Source organism: Psammomys obesus, unplaced genomic scaffold (genome assembly GCF_907164565.1).
Source record: "Psammomys obesus unplaced genomic scaffold, mPsaObe1.curated_primary_1811, whole genome shotgun sequence".
Taxonomy (NCBI): domain Eukaryota; kingdom Metazoa; phylum Chordata; class Mammalia; order Rodentia; family Muridae; genus Psammomys; species Psammomys obesus.
Genome location: NW_026590511.1, coordinates 2,405,204 through 2,422,291, shown reverse-complemented (window position 1 = coordinate 2,422,291; position 17,088 = coordinate 2,405,204). Strand labels below are relative to the sequence as shown.

The window sequence follows — 17,088 nt, the reverse complement described above, 5'->3', positions numbered from 1 at the left end:
AGGGTTGGCCAATTAATAGGAAATGTATTAGAAGTCTCAAATTTTCATTAAAAACATCATGTTAACAATAAAGGTTTAAAGAAAAAATTCTCTATCGCTTGGCAACAAGTCAAAGAACTCTATTACCTGTTGGAAGTAACCCTAGGAGTACCAAAAGAAATGAAATCTGACAGATGGATGTGTTTCATTTTCATAATTTGGAACACAAAGGTATGTACACCAAAGCATTGGTACATACTCAGAGTTTCAATGGGCAACTGCTTTACGTTCTGAAAAGACTGATTATGTAATTACACATTTATTGGAAATAATGGCAATTATGGGGGATACCTGCATAAATTAAAACTGATAATGCTCCTGCATACGTATCCAGTAAGATGAAGCAATTTTTTGCATATTATAATATAAAACACATTAATGGTATACCACACAATCCTACAGGATATGCAGTTGTAGAAAGATCCAATCATACCTTAAAAGATATGCTTACTAAACAAAAAGGAAGTATAAAAACCCCCAGGGAGAGGCTAAGTAATGCTTTGTTCATTCTGAATTTCCTTAATGTTGGTGAAAAAGTAACAACAGTGGCTGAGAGACACTGGGTTATAAAAAAGAATGGAGGAAGTAGGTCAACCAGTATATTGTAAGGATGTTGACATTAGAATGGAAACCTGCAATAGTTTTGAGATACAGGGGAATCTACAGAGAATGAAAAAGTATGGTTACCAACAAAAATTTTGAAGATTAGATTTGACCATGGAAAACCTATCAACTAAGAAATGAATGTCTTCACAAAGCAAATAATCCAGATGATTTAGCCTCACAAACTGTCTCAAATACTGATTTCTCAAAAATTTGCATACAAATCAACTTCAAAACGACTCACCCAAATGATCAACAACACAAAAACTGGACAGACAATACAGAGACTGGACAAAGAAATAGCTACCTTTCCAGAGACTTGGCCAATATCTTAATTTTCATAGGGTATGCTGTTGATGATTATTAATATTTAATACTGATTTATCTTTTAGTTAAACAGTGGTTATTCCTAAACCAGCTGTATACCTATCACCACACAGAAACTAGGATTTATTTAATTAACCTAAAGCACAATGCTGGGCAATAATTACTCCATCCTAAACCTCCAAGCCCACATAGATTCCTCCCATTCAGATTTCCTACATTATACTCGATTTTTAGTCATATCTTAAGTCTAGTTCATTTCTCCTCATGTTTTGCAGTCCTCTCCTCTCTGATCTCTCTTCCCACTCACTTCTTTTTCCTCCCTCTGGACCAGGATGTCCCACCCTATTCTCTCCATTGCTCAGCATTGACTGATTGTTTTTATTGGCAATTCATAGAACAAATGGTAGCATGTTTACACAAACTTGAGACAAATCTTAGAATAAGCATCACAATGCAATGTCCAGATTAAAACCAAATTGTGAGGTAGAGAAATCAGCATGTGAATGAACAAGGGTAAATTGTATACATTACACAAGAACATTATACCAACGTATGCAAAAGATGTCTTTGCTTCCAGACAAGTATTTTGAGACCATGACATCCCTGCTCCCAAGAGGTGGGTGGTTTTGATGTATTAGGGTTGTTTGTTGTCATCTACAGTGGTTGGTTATGGACAGGAAGGAAAACAGAATAAAGTTTAAATCAGGGATCTCTTTCTTTCTCCCCTCTATTCTTTTTTATATTATCTTTCTTTTTTATCTAATGATGGGAAAGGGAGGAGGAAAGGGAACAAAACTTTTTTAAACAAAAAGTAGAATCTACTAGTCTCAAATATTTTACTGTGGTATGGACTGATAAAAATTTAAGTTTTTTAAAACTATTGTATATTAATAGAATTTTAAGGTTATTTTGTTTAACTATTTGCTGTACATAAGCAGCTCATTTAGAAATGTGATATAGAGTTCTAGTTTTATGAAAGCTAACTATTGCAAACTTTTCAGGTTGATTGGAGATACAAGTAAGTAATTAGTCACCTATAAATAATTTTAATTGTTGTCTTGTTAGATACTAGTTTCTTTCATTGCAGAAATAAGCTTTATTTAGTCTCCTGTATATGTTTTTAATGTTAAGCAGATAGTACATAGCTAGAAACAAGGATCATTATTCTAATATACTATAGATTGATAGGTAGATAAATATAATATGCACTGTATAATGGTAGGTAAATAAGTGGTCTTCAAATACTTCAGAGACCTACAGAAAATGGCATTTAAAGATATTTTAATATAAAAAGCCTTTCTGACAGGAAGACACATCTGCTCCTGGCAGCGCCTCTAGTTTAAAGAAGATGATGGGCATCAAAGAAACAAATGTAGTAAGATAGTCACTGGAGAAAAAAATGTCCTTCAACTGCTGATAGCAGGCTGTCTGTCCAAACTGAACAAGCAGGACACTGTGAAATTGATTGTCCAAATTTGCAGCGACTAAGTGGCCAATCTATCAAAATTCCTGTTTCACAGAAATTCTATCAGATTATTCTGGGCTGATGGACTGAAGACTGGATGCCCCATTTACACAAACCCATTTACAGAAACCTCTGGTGACTGTCCAGGCAGTCAGCTGTCTCTGTCATTTTTATAGTTCTGGAAGTTCCTTGCTCTATGCTTCCTACATACTTAGGTAATATTATTTCCTTCTCATGTCTGTGATGGGGTTGAAGAGTAGATAGTCATCGTCTTACTACAATTAAGCTTAGTTGTTTAGTAACTAAGACAATGTTTTAGGTATAAAAAGATATTTTAAAGTCTATATAGATGTTTTTAGTTTGATAATTACAAGACAGTGATTTAGGTATACAAATTTGGACTCACCAAGATAGGATACATAGTGGAATACTTTTCCAAGAAAGCCAAATATGAATGGACTGGACATTCTTACTTGATAATTCTAATAGTTAATCTTATTGTATATAGTTTATTGATGTTGGAGGAAAAGGAATTTTAAAAACAAAACAAAAAGGGGGCTATGAAGTGGAAGTTTCTGGTTTCTTTGGAAACTCAGTTGTGTTAGGTGAATATATTTTTTGTTATGGATCCAAGTGTGGGATGTGGGAATGTTTTAAACCCACTGAAAACAATCCCCAAGGAAAAAGCTGCCCCCATGAAAAGGCACATGATGTTTGTCAGCTGAAAATTACTTTGTGCAAACAGCATGGGTTTTGGGAGATGGGAAACATCCTCATTTATCTCTGAGATAAATATAAGCCTACAGACAATGAAACAATGCTTTTTGCATCACTACACTTTACATTTCTTTGCTGGTTTTTGCAGAGAGTGTTAGGCCCAGCAAGAGCCTAAATATAAGAAGGTATGAAGAGAACTCAGGAAACTAATCATCCATCGATGCAAAAACGCAAGAGACTCTTCTTGACCATTGCGCAATGGGGTCACCCCTGCTGGTCAGCTAGGAGTGGCCCCAGGAGACAAAGACCTTAGGTTTTTAAAAGACACAAGGTGGAAATCTCCTGGGGTTTCCTTCTTGGCGATTTAGGATTGGATGAAATGTTTAACTTTTAAAATAATTGGTCAGTTCTGGTCACCCTTAGGTCCAGTCAGCCCTGTCGTAAATATCTGATCTTCAAGTCAGTTTGAAATTTCCTGCCATCCACAGTTAAATGTGGGAGGGTGATTAACTCATCCCATGTCTGTTCTGAGGAGTGGGGGTTACAGGCTTTGGATCAAAGGTCAGGAGAAGGATTGGGGCCATTTGGCCCAGTTTCCAAACAAAGCCCATCTCACCGGCGCCAGCTGGTGATTTTTTTTTCCATTTAGTAGAGATCTCTGCTTGTTCTCTTTCTTATCTCTGCCCTCACAGATGGCTAATGTCAGGAACTTTTACATTCTTTGGTTCTCTGGAGAAGCACTAAGAGGCTTTAATTAGCATGGGCTTAAAACTTGCAAATATAAGTTATAAGGCAATTAAAAGAAACATAGGTTACAAAGTTAGTCTGATTCTTTCAAGAGAAACACCCCAGAGAAACTTTTTGTATTGCTTTACCACTTTGGCAGTCTTGTGCCCTTCAGGTGGAGTGATTCCCCACTATTGCTGTTGCTTGCTGCTGCTGCTGCTCCTGCTACTGCTGCTGCTCCTGCTGTGGTTTTCTACTTTGTTGTTTGACTGGACAGCTAGTATCCTGATGACTGAGATTTGTATATCCCCCAAGAACCCAGTGACCCTCATCAGCAGAAAGCAGATAAAAGAGGATACAGCTCCTTTCCCTACTAATCTTCTACCTAAGGTATGTATGGTTGGAAGGGACATAGAGGAATTTAAGAACCTTAAATAAAGTATGTGTTTAAAAAATTAAAACCTCTGAACCCAAGCCAGGCGGTAACAAAGACCTGGCCTGGGTGAGTCAGTGGCTGCTTCATGAGAAGCTGGTATAGGAAGCTCGGTAAGAGCTCTGAAACCAAGGGAAGCAGAGACAGAGCCTGGTTTTGTCCAGGCAAATAATTGGGAACAGCCAGTCTATTGCTCCCACTGACAGTCCCACAGGCACTTTGGTGGGTAAGGAGGCTCGAGAAAGGTGGTTACAGTGTTCTGGGTTGACACACGTGGGAAGGGTAAGTGCTCAAGGTGGTAAGCAGTATGTGCCTGACAGTCAAGCAGGGGAGGAGGGGTGTTGATGGTTAAAATATTTACTATTGCTATATCTTTTAGTTAAGCAGTGGTTAGTCATAAACCAGCTGTATACCCAAATCACCACACAGAGACTGGGATTTATTTAATTAACCTAGAGCACAATGCTGGGCAATATTATTCCCTCCTCAACCTCCAAGCCCACATAGTTTCCCACCATTTAGATTTCACCCATTATACTTGCTTTTAGTCATATCTTAGGGCTGGTCCCATCTCTCCACATGGTTCCAAGATCTCTCCCCCAGATTGTCCACCTCTCCTCTCCTGCTTCCTTCCTTTCCCTCCCACTCTAGACCAGGATGTCCCACCCTATCCTCTCTATTGCCCAGCATTGTGGCTGGTTGTCTTAATTAACAATATAGAGAACAAAAGAACAAATGGTGGCATGTTTACACAAATTTGAGACAGGTGAAGCTTAGAATAACCATCACAATACAAAGTCTGGATTGAAACCAGATAGTGGGGTAGAGAAATCAGCATTTGAGTGAACAAGGGTAAATTGTATACATTCCACAAGAACATAACACCAACAGAGGGGTATCCAGAAGCTCAAGGTGGCCTTCAGGAAGGAGGGGAGCCCTTCCATTCCCAGAAAAAAAGAAAAAAAAAAAAAAAAAACATGATGAATCTCAGACAGTCACGGTGGAAAAATAAAGAGACTAATCTAAGTATGCACACCCTTTAAATTATATTTTACCATAATTTGGTGGGTGGGATAAGCTACCAGTGATAAAATCCAAACTTAAAACCTAAAAACTCCCAGGTCAATTACTGTCTCTTAAAGAGAGACTCTTAAACAGGCCCAGGAGCAAAAGACAGCCTGCTGTGGGCAGACCTGAGACTTAACAAAACTGGCTGCCCTCTACAGTCTAACAGGAGGGGTACACAAGCATGGCTTCCTTATACTGTGGCTGGCTCAGCTCAGCAGCCATGGCTGGAAAGAAAGGAACTGGAGGCAGACAGAACTCTATACAGAGCCTGGCCTAAACTGCATCTAATCTAAAGGTGTTTTAATCCTTTTTGGCTTTGTTTTGGTTGTCATAGACAGGAATCTGGTTGTATTATGTTTAATGGTGATGGCTCTTCTCCATGCCTTCTCCAAGAAAGTTCAAGGAAAAAATGGGGAAAAAGCCAAGGACAAAAGACGATAGAAAGGACACACTTCCTAATAATTAGATTAATAATGACTAAAATTCAAAGCTCTCTGGATGCAAGATACTTGTCAGCTCTTTCTGGTAAGGGTCCGCCAATTCACTAAAGCAACAACTAAACTCCAGAAAATAACCAACTGGGCTTAGCTTGTTACAGTGTAAACTGGCACAACTGACCCAAAACTTAAAATTTTCTTGTCTCTTTGCTTGATTTTCATTTAAAATCTTTGAGTTACAGTGATATGGATTGGAGAAAAATATTTGAACAAGTTGGTGAAGGCATATGCCTTTAATCCCTACACAAAGTAAAAACAAACAGGCAGATCTTTAAATTCTGGTCAGCCTAATTTACATAATAAAAGCCATATTGGCAATCCTGCTGTGAGATAGTCTAAAATTCAAAATGACAAAATTTTCCTTAAGGTTACCATGTAAATTCTTTTTTCTTAATAATAGATGTTATGTCCTTACTAATCTAAAGGTAGGATTCACATCAATTTTAAGTTTATGTAAAGAGAGATGATGTCACACTGCTCTAAAAAGTCCAGCCAATCTCAAAAACTGGTACTTCCACAAAACTGGTACAAAAGAGCATTTTGGCTTAAGAAATGTGTTCTGTTGGACAATGTAAGGACTCAAAATTAGGCTGGGAGACAAACATGCAAACTGCATGCCTCCCATGTTAAAAAAAAAAAAAACTTTTAAATGCTGACTAAATTAAGGTGTCATACTGCTCTGGAAACTGGCTTATCCTTTTGAACATGAAACATTTTCATGGGAGACAAATGTTGGTCATGCCTGATGCAAAAAAGACACAAGAGGCTTACAGGTGGCAAAGTACATGCCAACCTATTTAAGTCCTAAAAACTCAAAAATTATAATTCATATGTCTAAAAGGCAGAACTGTCCATCCCATATCAAAAAGGGGGCAAGCCAAAGGTAGCCAAAACAAATGTAAAAACCCAGGTATAGGATGCCTAGGGTATGCTTAAATGCTAAAGGTAAATGGGAGTTAATATAAAGTTTGACTATAAGACATAACTGCCCATTATATATAAAAAAGGGGATAGGGCAAAAATAGCTACAACATATATAAAAACCTAGGTCTAAACCTCTAAACAGGTAGAAGGTGCCTAGGGTATGCTTAAATTTTAAATTAAAAAGCAGTTTATATAAAGTTTACTTAAAGCATGCTTTTTCTATTGCTTAAGGCAATCAGCTTGTCTCTCTAATGGGAGGCCTTCTCTCAGAAGATAGTAGTTTGGCCTAATATAACAGGTGCCCAAGAGCCAAAAAAAAAAAGATATTTTGATCTATACAATCTTGTTTTGATTTCAACATAATGATTGGATGTTCAATAATAATGGTAACAAAATTGCTGATCCTTTCACATGGGAACAACTCTAAAACTGACTGAGACATAAAAGGTGTCTCTAACCAAAACTTCAACAATACAGGGCCAATAAATCCTTGGCTATAATATCCTCAAAAAATTATTATGCCATTTCTTTAATTGGCATAGATAAAATTGGCTTACAGTTTAGTCTCATCCTGCACATCTCATACATTTATAATTTTAGAACTGTACAATGCTTGTGATAAATTGTATGTTTCCAGAACAAAAGGACCAGACACTGGAGATGCTGGATCAAACCTGGTAAAATTCATCCCTCCAGCATGCTGACACATTGACACATCTGTTCCAGCATCTTACATGTTCCAGCATTCTGCTTGTTCCTGCCTCATCTGCTTCAATTGCTGTTTCTCATCAAAGCCTGCTCCCAAGAAAGCTTTGAAGAAAGCGTCTAATCTCAACTGGTCCAGCATTTTAGACTGTTCCAAACAGAACGTCGCAGCCTGAAATTTCTCAACATTCAAAGACTGGACTACAAATGTTAATGCTTGCTTAATTAGGCATTTTTTCCCCAATTTTCTTTGGGCCCCCAACAGGATTTCCATGTGTCCAAAATGTCAGCTAGAAGAAATCTATGAGGATGTCCAATTTTCCTTAAGGGGGGTTGGGTAGGTTTTTGGTTGTTTTCTATGGCTATGAATGTTTATTGTCATTAGGAGATGGTTATAAATTATTAATGGTCTTATTCATAGAGAAAACAAGACTCAGAGATTTCTCTCTTCCCTTTTCTTTTCTCTATCTTTCTTTCTTAGATAAGGAGAAAAGGGGTTAAAAAGAAAGAAAGGGGCATACAGGGATATACTAAGGGAATAATAATACAAAATGCAGATTATTGAATCTACTCAACTCAGGGTTTTATTTGTTATTCTTAAATAAGGTTAATTTTAACTTTGGGATAAGATTTTGTATATTGATGCAAAAATAAGTCTATTTTTAATACATTGGTAAATTTTAGAATATTGATACAAATTCAAGGTTACTTCCAATACTTTTAAACTGCTATTACAAACTGTTTAGGGTATTAGGTAATAGTTAATTGCTAGTTAATCAACTCACAATTATGTTAGACACTAGTCTAATTTATCACAGGAGCATACATCCTAGGTTTAACACATAGACATGATTTTATAGACAGATCAATTATATAAAGAATAGGTAGGTCTTCAAAAACTTCAGAGATGGGCTGGAGAGATGGCTCAGAGGTTAAGAGCACTGACTGCTCTTCCAAAGGTCCTGAGTTCAATTCCCAGAAACCACATGGTGGCTCACAACCATCTATAATGAGATCTAGTGTCTTCTTCTGTCATGCAGGTGTACATGCAAATAGAATGTTGTATACATAATAAATAAATAAATCTTTAAAAAAAAAACTTCAGAGACCTACAAAATATGACATTTAAAAATGTCTTTATTACTGTAAAGATTCTTTGACAATGAAACAGGTCATCTCCTGGCAGCACTCAGCCTACCTCAAAGAAGATGATGAGCATCAAAGAACCACCATATGAAGATGGCTTCAAATGTGGCAAATGAGCCACTCAGGTAAAGAAAATACCCTCACTTCAAGACAGAATTCTGCCCAAAACGGGCAAGCTTAAATGCAGGACAAGTTGACTGCCAAGACAGAGTATACAAGTCCTAAATAGTTCCTGCTTCACATATATGTCTGTCAAATATTCTGAGCCAGAAGGCAAAAGATGATGCTCCAACCTTATAGAGAGTTATGGGTGACTGTTCAGGCAGAAAACTGTCTCTGTCAATTTTTTTTTTTTTTTGGATGCTGCTAACATGCACTTCTTATTTACTCTAATAACAAATTTTATTCCTTCTCAAGTCTCTGGTGGGTTTGAAGACCAAATAGTTACAGTTCCACAATTAAGCTTAAGTTGTTTAGGAATTTAAGAAAATGTTTTCATTTAGGTAATACCAATATGAAATTTAATTTAAGTATAGAACTCTAAACTTGACAAGATAGAATAATCAGATACTTTCTAAGTTGCTAAATACACATGGACTGGACATTGCACATACAGATTTTACCTAATAGTTTTCATAATTTTATAATTATTATTATATTGAAAGAAAAGGAGCCTTTTATTGGCATAAGGGGGAAAAGCAATTCTTAATTATCCTGTGCATATGGGAAGAGCCCCAGGTACAGTTAAAGGTCATTGATTAAAAGTGAAGATACCAAGACAACTCGTTAACATAAGGTAGGTGTTTCCAGGAATACTCAGGTGCTTGCTGAACATATTTCTTATCAAGAAAGGGTGGGGCCTGTAATCTTCCCTAAGGGCTATGTGACTCTCCTTAGAGACTCTGGAGTTACCCAGATCAGGCAGAGAGGGAACCCAGCTGAGAAAAGGAGTCATTGTCTTATACAAAGCTCAGAGGCTATCTGGAAACACCAGACTTTGACCCTAATATTGGGGTCTTCCAAGGGACATGACCCTGAGGTGTCCTGACCAGCCTGGATCCTATCTGTACCTTTACTGCTCAGTTTGTGGCTCTTATCACCCATTCCCTGCTCCACAGAACCAGTACCTCCGTGCCCTGCTGCATGGCTATCATCTGGCCACACATGGCATCCTCTTGCACTTTTGATCTGGCTGGGGCATCCTGCTCCACTTTCAGAGCCTCCTTTAGCATAAAGACCTGTGAACTGGTAAGGGGAGGGGCTTCATGAGCAGCCGTGCTGAGACCAACAGGGACCAGGGACCTTTGCACCTGTACTGGGCAGCTTGGTAAAGGGTCATGGATTCAGGCTTGCAGCCAAGCTGACTCAGTACTTGTATTCACAGAGCCAAGGGCTGAAATTTTTGAGCATTCTACCTGCTGGACCCTCCAAAAGAGCAAGAGTCACTGTAGAATTCTTCGTTGTGGTCATCATGTGTATCTTCATGTTCTCAAGTAAGATGGTGTAAAGAAACAGTGTAGCACTCATTTTTAAAACTCTTCTTTATACGGAGCATTTATGCCTCTACCTCCTTTCCACTATCCGCCCAACCCTAGCAAGGAAGAGAAGGTTAGTAGGTAGAGAGGGTGCAGACCCTTTTACTTCTCCCAGCTATTTAGGGTCAAAGGAGCTTTGGCGAATATACCAATCTCCTTCAACAACAAATGCAGCCAGCAATCTCCATCAAGCCACTGCACCCCAAAGTGTTTTTCTCTCCATCTGTCTTCTCCAAACCATCACACCATCTGCTTCTGGTCTCTCCAAACTGCTACATGCCACATGCCAACACTGCATGCCAGAACTTCTCTTTCTGAGCTCTCAAATTTATATCACCCAGAGTCCTAGACCATGTCCCTATTCATGTCACATGAGACCATTACTAGCTGGCAAAAGCCACACCTCACACAAGATGACTATCAGCTGTGAACAAACTAAAGCTCAACTAAAATCCCACACTTGGGATTAAAACAAAAACATATTTACATAACATAACAGTTTACAAAGAAACCAAAACTTCCATTACAATAAGCTTGTGCTTTGAAAGTGCCAGATGCTCGCTGTGCTGGAATGTGAAGATATTTGACCCCAGCATGGTCATCTTGGAAGGGAAAGCCATCTTCAGCCACCCATCTCCTGCTGCTTTCCAGGCTTTTTAGCATCTGTTTACGAGCTGTGACAATAATCCCCACTTGTACCTCAGGCCCATCAGGGGCTATCAACAACTACAATAGGGGGTTGGCCATGGTGGTTGTCATTTACCTGTCACCTCTGTGGACTTCTCAAAGCATACGTGTCACAGGACAGCAGTGTGGTGGATTCATACATAGCATCCAGCACCTTAGCCCCCTAGGAAAGTGGGAGTGGGGTGTAACTGCCCAGGTGTGTGGTGAACAGTCCTCTCTTGAGGCCCCAGATCTTCAGGGAGAGAAGGGACCACAATAAACTGTTCCTCTCACAAGAGATCTGACTAAAGGGTTGATGGCCATAGAGAAGACTCTGTCTTCCGTCTGGATGCTGTGTAAAGACTGCCTGAGCAGGCCTGAGGCAAAGTCCTACCACGGAGACAGACCTTGGTGCAGTCTGCTAAGGGTGTGATTGGACAGATTCTATATTCATGATTTACTCATTTTATTACAAATTTCTTTGTTTTTTGTCTTTCTGTCTTTTATTTTCATTTTTTAGGCAACTCAGAGTAGAGTTAGTTGTTTAATGCAAAAGAAATGCAGGGAAGATAAGTATTTCCATGGAAAAAACTCTTCAGTTGTTCCCCTGAGACTGTAAGGAAGCTCTGCAGAGATAAACTTGACAACTTGGTAGGAAGTTTGTTTGTTTTAAAGATAAATTTACTTATTGTGTATAGTGTTCTGTCTGCCTGTACACCTGAAAGCCAGAAGATGGCACCAGATCTCATTATAGATGGTTGTGAGCCACCATGTGGTTCCTACAAACTGAACACGGGATCTTTGGAAGAGCAGCCAGTGCTCTTAACCTCTGAGCCATCTCTCCAGCCCCTTGGTAGAGAGTTAAGTGTGAGTGCTTTGCTTCCTGTTGTCATCCTGGCAGTGTTTTGGTCAGTGGTCGCACTAGCACATCCAGCTGTTTCGCTAGATTTATTGTTGTTGTTTTGGTGCTTTTTTGTTTCTCATGTTGTTTTCGGTTTTATTTTAAAAATTTTTTGAATTTGTGCTATTGAGGCATGTGTGAAGACACATCCGACAGCACAGGTGTAAAGATCAGAGGACAAGTTGGAGGAGTGGCTCCTCTCCTGGGTATTGGCCCAAGGATCTTAGCCTTGTTTGCAAGCGCCTTTACTCCCTGAGCCAACTAGCTGGTTCCTGTTACAGCACTTCTTCTAATCCACCTATTTCATCGTATTGGATGTAGTAACCTTATTTTCACTTTTGAAGTAGAAAATACCAAGCATTCATTCTAGAGCTTAATTATGCATCTGGTGTAAAAGAGAGTTATTGGAAAAGGGGAGAGGAGTGAGGTCTTGGGGGAGAGATAGAGGCAGACAGACAGGGAGCAGAGCCACGAGGGCAGCGAGAGAGAGAGAGAGAGAGAGAGAGAGAGAGAGAGAGAGAGGGAGAGAGATGGAGAACAGGGTGAGCACAGGGAACAGAGAAAGGACTGGGGTGGCAGGCGGCGCCCTTTATCTGGCTGAACACACTTGGAGAACCTGGGGCACCTGGCGGCGGCAGATGATGACGTAAGCCGCTCTAGGTCCTGAGATTAGGCTCGTAGAATTGCCTGTATGGTCATAGGCACAAGCTTTACTACAATGCCAGCTTTGGGACAGTTCTGTTCCTGGAGCGGAGACCACGGTGGGAACCTCTGTGCTGTGACACTTCTCAGCACTCTGTCCCAGAGATGGTCCTGTCACTCAGAACTCACTAGCCAATCAGAACCCGCCAGTCAGAATGGGGCGGGCATTTCCGGTCCGACTTACTGAAGGTTCAGCTAAGGTAGGGAGGGAGTCTGTGAGCCGCTGCCAGGAGCCGAGGAGAGCGGGGCAAGCTCGGAGTCCGCGCCATGGTGAGCGGGGCCGTCGTCCCCACGCGGGGAGGAGCCGCGGGAGCCCAAGTGGGTTCGCCCCGGGGGCGGAGACGGGAGGCCAGACTCGGCGCCCCGTGAGGTCACTGCACCTCCCCGAGGGGGAAGCTGAGTTCCTGAGTGACTTGGTTCCCCTGACTGCACGTTCTTAGGGCTTAGGGAGCCTTGCGTGAAAACTTACTTGTTGCTGACGTCACCGTGCAGCGAGCCTCAGCCGCTTTTACTGTCTGCAGGGAAGCAGGTGTGCTGACTCGCAGGGCACCAGTTTCTCCCTAGCTGCTTCTAAGAGTTCTGCACGTTGTCCTGACATTCAGGTGTCGGCTCCGTCTGCAGTTAATTCTGTGCAGGTGGAAAGTCTGTGTTATTAACACATTTGCATGTAGATGCCATGGTGGTCCAGTTCCGTGTGTTAGTAAGTTCAGACTTACTGGGTTTCGTGGCCTCATTCGTCAGTATTGACTCCCTTATAATTGTGTGTGTGTGTGATGTGTTTGTGTGTGTGTGATTTTTTTCTTTCCTCCTAATTTTGCTCTCATGTTCTGCTGATCTCTTTATTCTTTTCCAGACAGTACAGTACAGACAGGTTTTTCCAGTTCCCTGAGTGAACTGGGTGGGGAGGGAAACAAGGGGTAATACCGTGCGCTCAGAGAAAAGATACATCCTTAAATCTCAGTTTAGAGGCCTCCAGTTGTTTACTCTCTTGTTAGACAGAGTAGGGAAGGTCATATGAAGGAAGCCTGGAGGCCAGCCAGAGGAAATGGCTCCCCGATATTTGGAGGAAATGTTTTCTTCCTGTTGACTGTCTCTCTCGTCCGTCTTTCTTGCTCTCTGTCTTTCCCTCTTGCGCGCTCTCTCTCTCTCTCTCTCTCTCTTTCTCTCTCTCGTTTCCAAGAGTATCTTTCATTCTTTTCCTTCCAAGCTCTTTTCTCCTTAGGTTACATTACTGTTGCGGCTTATATTAGATCAGCACTTACACTCTGTTTTTGGACGCTTGGTCCCCAACTGGTAGAACTAACTGTGTAAAATGTGTGCACTTGTCCCATTTGTTTATGTGTGTCACTCTAGGTGGGCTTTGAGGTTTCAGAAGACCAGTGCAAGGCAAGTGTTCCTTTCCTCCTGCCTATGTATCAGGGTGTAACTCTCTGCCCCATGCCTGCCCACCATGATGCTTCCTTTCAAGATGATGATGGAGTAACTCTCTGTCACTCTAATCAGTCTCAGAAGTATTCCATTATCAGAGTTGCCTTGGTCAGAGTGCTTCTTCACAGCAATAGAACGGTTACCAGGACAGGTTGTTTACATAATATTTTGAAATCTCTTTATTCTGAGCATATCCTGTGAAGTCAAGTAACATTAAATGAAATAGTAATGGAATGATCTCTAGACTAACCATTCTGTCTGTGTCATGGTTATTACTCATGACTCCTGCAGGACCACAGAGAAAGGAGAACCAACAGGGCAGAAATGAATGAAACTTGTGTGATTTAGAGAGAAAAAGCTGTAGGTAAACTCAGGTGGCAGTCCTGTCCTGAAACAGAGGCAGCAGTTATCAGGGATGTTGGGGCCATTAAAGGGAAGGCACCTGCTCTTCTTTGGACAAATGGAAAATGTGTTGTAGGGGCACTATACTGCCCCGACCCTCGGGACTTCAATGTGAGTTCCTAAGGGAAGAGAGTGGAAGGAATGGGAGGGGACGAGAAGCGCAAGGAAGGAAGCCAAGTCTGTTTGTCTGATCAAAGCTTCATTTATTAGAAATTTTTACCCAACTTACATAGGGAGAAGGCAGGAAAGGGGGAAGGTAGTTAGCTGCTGTAGGAGACAGGAAGAGTGCTTTCATGTGTTAAATAGGGTACCTGCAAGATACCATAGGGATGTTTTCTCACAGATGCTCTAACAAATGGATGTCCTCACAGTCTCTCACCCATGAGTTAGGGTCCTAGATAACTTCCACTAAATAGCTTTAGATTTCCACTAAATGACCTTTGCTCACTATTTGGCTTTGGCCTAGTAAACACCTTTTGTCTCCACTAGATAGCTTTGACTCACTAATTGACTTAGGCTTCAGTAGATAGCTTTGGCTCCACTAGATAGCTTTGACTTTGACTTCAGTAGGTAGCTTTGGCTCCCGGCACTGTACCACCCTGCAAAGCTTGGAACTATGGAAGGAAAAGGCAAGATAATTCCTAGTCCCAGAAAGCAACTTTGCTGCTACTTTGTTTCAATGAGACTGGGTCTCTCTAAAGCTAGAACTCCTTATGGTTTTATCATCTATGTGCTATTTTTTTTTTCTTGAAAGAAGAAAGATGCAAAATTTGAAGGTCATGGACTCTTCCTCTGTGTTCAGCACCTTTTCAGCTCTGTCTGGTAGAGTCTGACCCCCAGTGAGGAGACTGGGAGAGTTCACTGCATGAATCAGTGATGATGATGTCTGGGTTGCATTTTGAGAAAACAAGATGTGGAGATACCCAAGCCTTGAGACACCTGCCATGAATATCTACATGTAGGGAGTGGAAGTAGTCTGAGAAGTTGCAGAGAGAAAGAGCCATCTAAGCCCTTTGAAATGAATCCCCAGGTGTCTGACATGGAGCTGCAGTATTGGGTGTTTGCCCAGCATGGTCTAATCTTTCCTTCTTTGCAAAGCAAATGTGTATTCTGTGCCATTGTGTTTTGAGAAGATAAAGTTTGTGTTTTGATTTTAGAAGATGTCAAAGTCAAGATTGCCTTGTTTGATAAAAAGAAACTTTGGACACTTCAATAGTGTTGGAACTGTGACATATTATGGAGATCTTTGAAATTAGGGTCTTTGAAATGCATCTTGCATTATGGGTTGAGTGTGAGCCTATCATGACCTGAAAATGTGGTGGGTTGAATGAAATCTCTCCTAAATATGATGATGTATTTCATCATTTGCCTCTGGTTTGTGGCCTTCATTTGGGATGTTTATGATACCTTTAGGAGGAGGATCCTTTCTGGAGAAAGTCTCTGGAGATGATCTTTGAGTGTTAATACCCTCATCACACTTATCTTCTTTGTGTGGTTGAAGCTGAGCAGTCCCTTCTCATATAGCCACACCATCACCACCATTACAGACTCCATCTGTAAATAATAAATGGTAAAGTAAAAGCAGTTGCTTTTCTTTGAGAAGCCTTTTTTTTTTCTTGCCTGGTATTTTTATATTTATATTGTTATCTTATGGAATTAGGTTTTTCTTCATGCATAGCATTTGTTGTGCTGAGCTTTACCCACATCTTGACTTTTAGACTTGGGCAGAGGGTATACTTTTTTTACACCAGGATGGCATGCATGGCATTAATACTGATCTCCAGAATGATTGAATTGCAGACTTGTAACATTCTCCCTACCCTTATTATGTTTTAATTTTTTTTAACTTTTGAAATATATACATAAGTCTTTTACCTATATTTATGGGTGGGAACCAAATGAAAGCCTGGTGTTCACTAAAATCAGTAAAGAGCATTGGATTGTCTTTGCCTGGAGTTAGGAATGGTTGGGAGCCTCAAAGTGAGGGCTGGGGATTGATCCAGGTCCTCTGTAAAAAGAACAAGTGATCCTCATTGTAATGTCATCTTTAAATAGCCTATTTTTTTGTTGGTATTGATGCTTTATTTTCTTAATATCATTTATTTTATTAACCTTTTTGAAAACTCTTTGATCTGTGAGTCATTAACTTATTAAAAGTGTGTTTTTTCCATAAGAATATCATATTAGCCTTACAGTTTATACAGTTTACTCCAATTTTCTGATAGACAAATACATTTCTGGAGTGAAAGTCTTTGGAGGAATTTTGAGTGTGCCTCTGTGTGCTCTCTTTTTTGTTTGCTTATTTGAGACAGGGTCTCATTAGGTTCCTTGGGCTGTTGTGATCATCAGTATAAAGAACAGGTTGGCCTGGAAATCATAGAGATTCACTTTCTCTGTCTCTTGAGGTCTAAGATTAAAGATGAACACCACCAAGCCCATTGTTTCCCTTCATTTTTGAAGTTAGTAGTTTTGATACAATTTTGCTAATGTATCCTTAATCACACTGCTCTTTTTACATGTCTTTTTGTATATGTTAGTAGGCATTTCTCCTATAATGCCATATTCTATTCTATGTACACAGAAATGAGAGGTTTGATTTTCCCTTTCTGTTTCCTCCAAAAATGAGTTGGTGATTACATTTGAAATTCTGTAACATGAAATTGATTTGTTGAGCACACAGGATTAGGTACATATATTTTAAATGGAGCATACATTTACAATGCAATCAATCACAGCACTTCTATTACATATATGTATAATTTATTGTGTTTACATATATATATATATATATATATATATATATA

General features: G+C 40.0%; 1 protein-coding gene across 1 annotated transcript in view; it reads left to right on the top strand.

Moving 5' to 3' along the window:
- The first annotated feature begins 12,644 nt into the window (after nucleotides 1-12,644).
- The window catches only part of LOC129677087 (zinc finger protein 709-like), an 85,510-nt gene continuing 81,066 nt past the window's right edge, over nucleotides 12,645-17,088 (top strand). Inside the window, exon 1 of the mRNA XM_055607689.1 lies at nucleotides 12,645-12,724. Coding sequence (XP_055463664.1) covers nucleotides 12,722-12,724 — 3 coding nt within the window. The 5' untranslated portion in view covers nucleotides 12,645-12,721. The remainder of the gene's footprint in view (nucleotides 12,725-17,088) is intronic.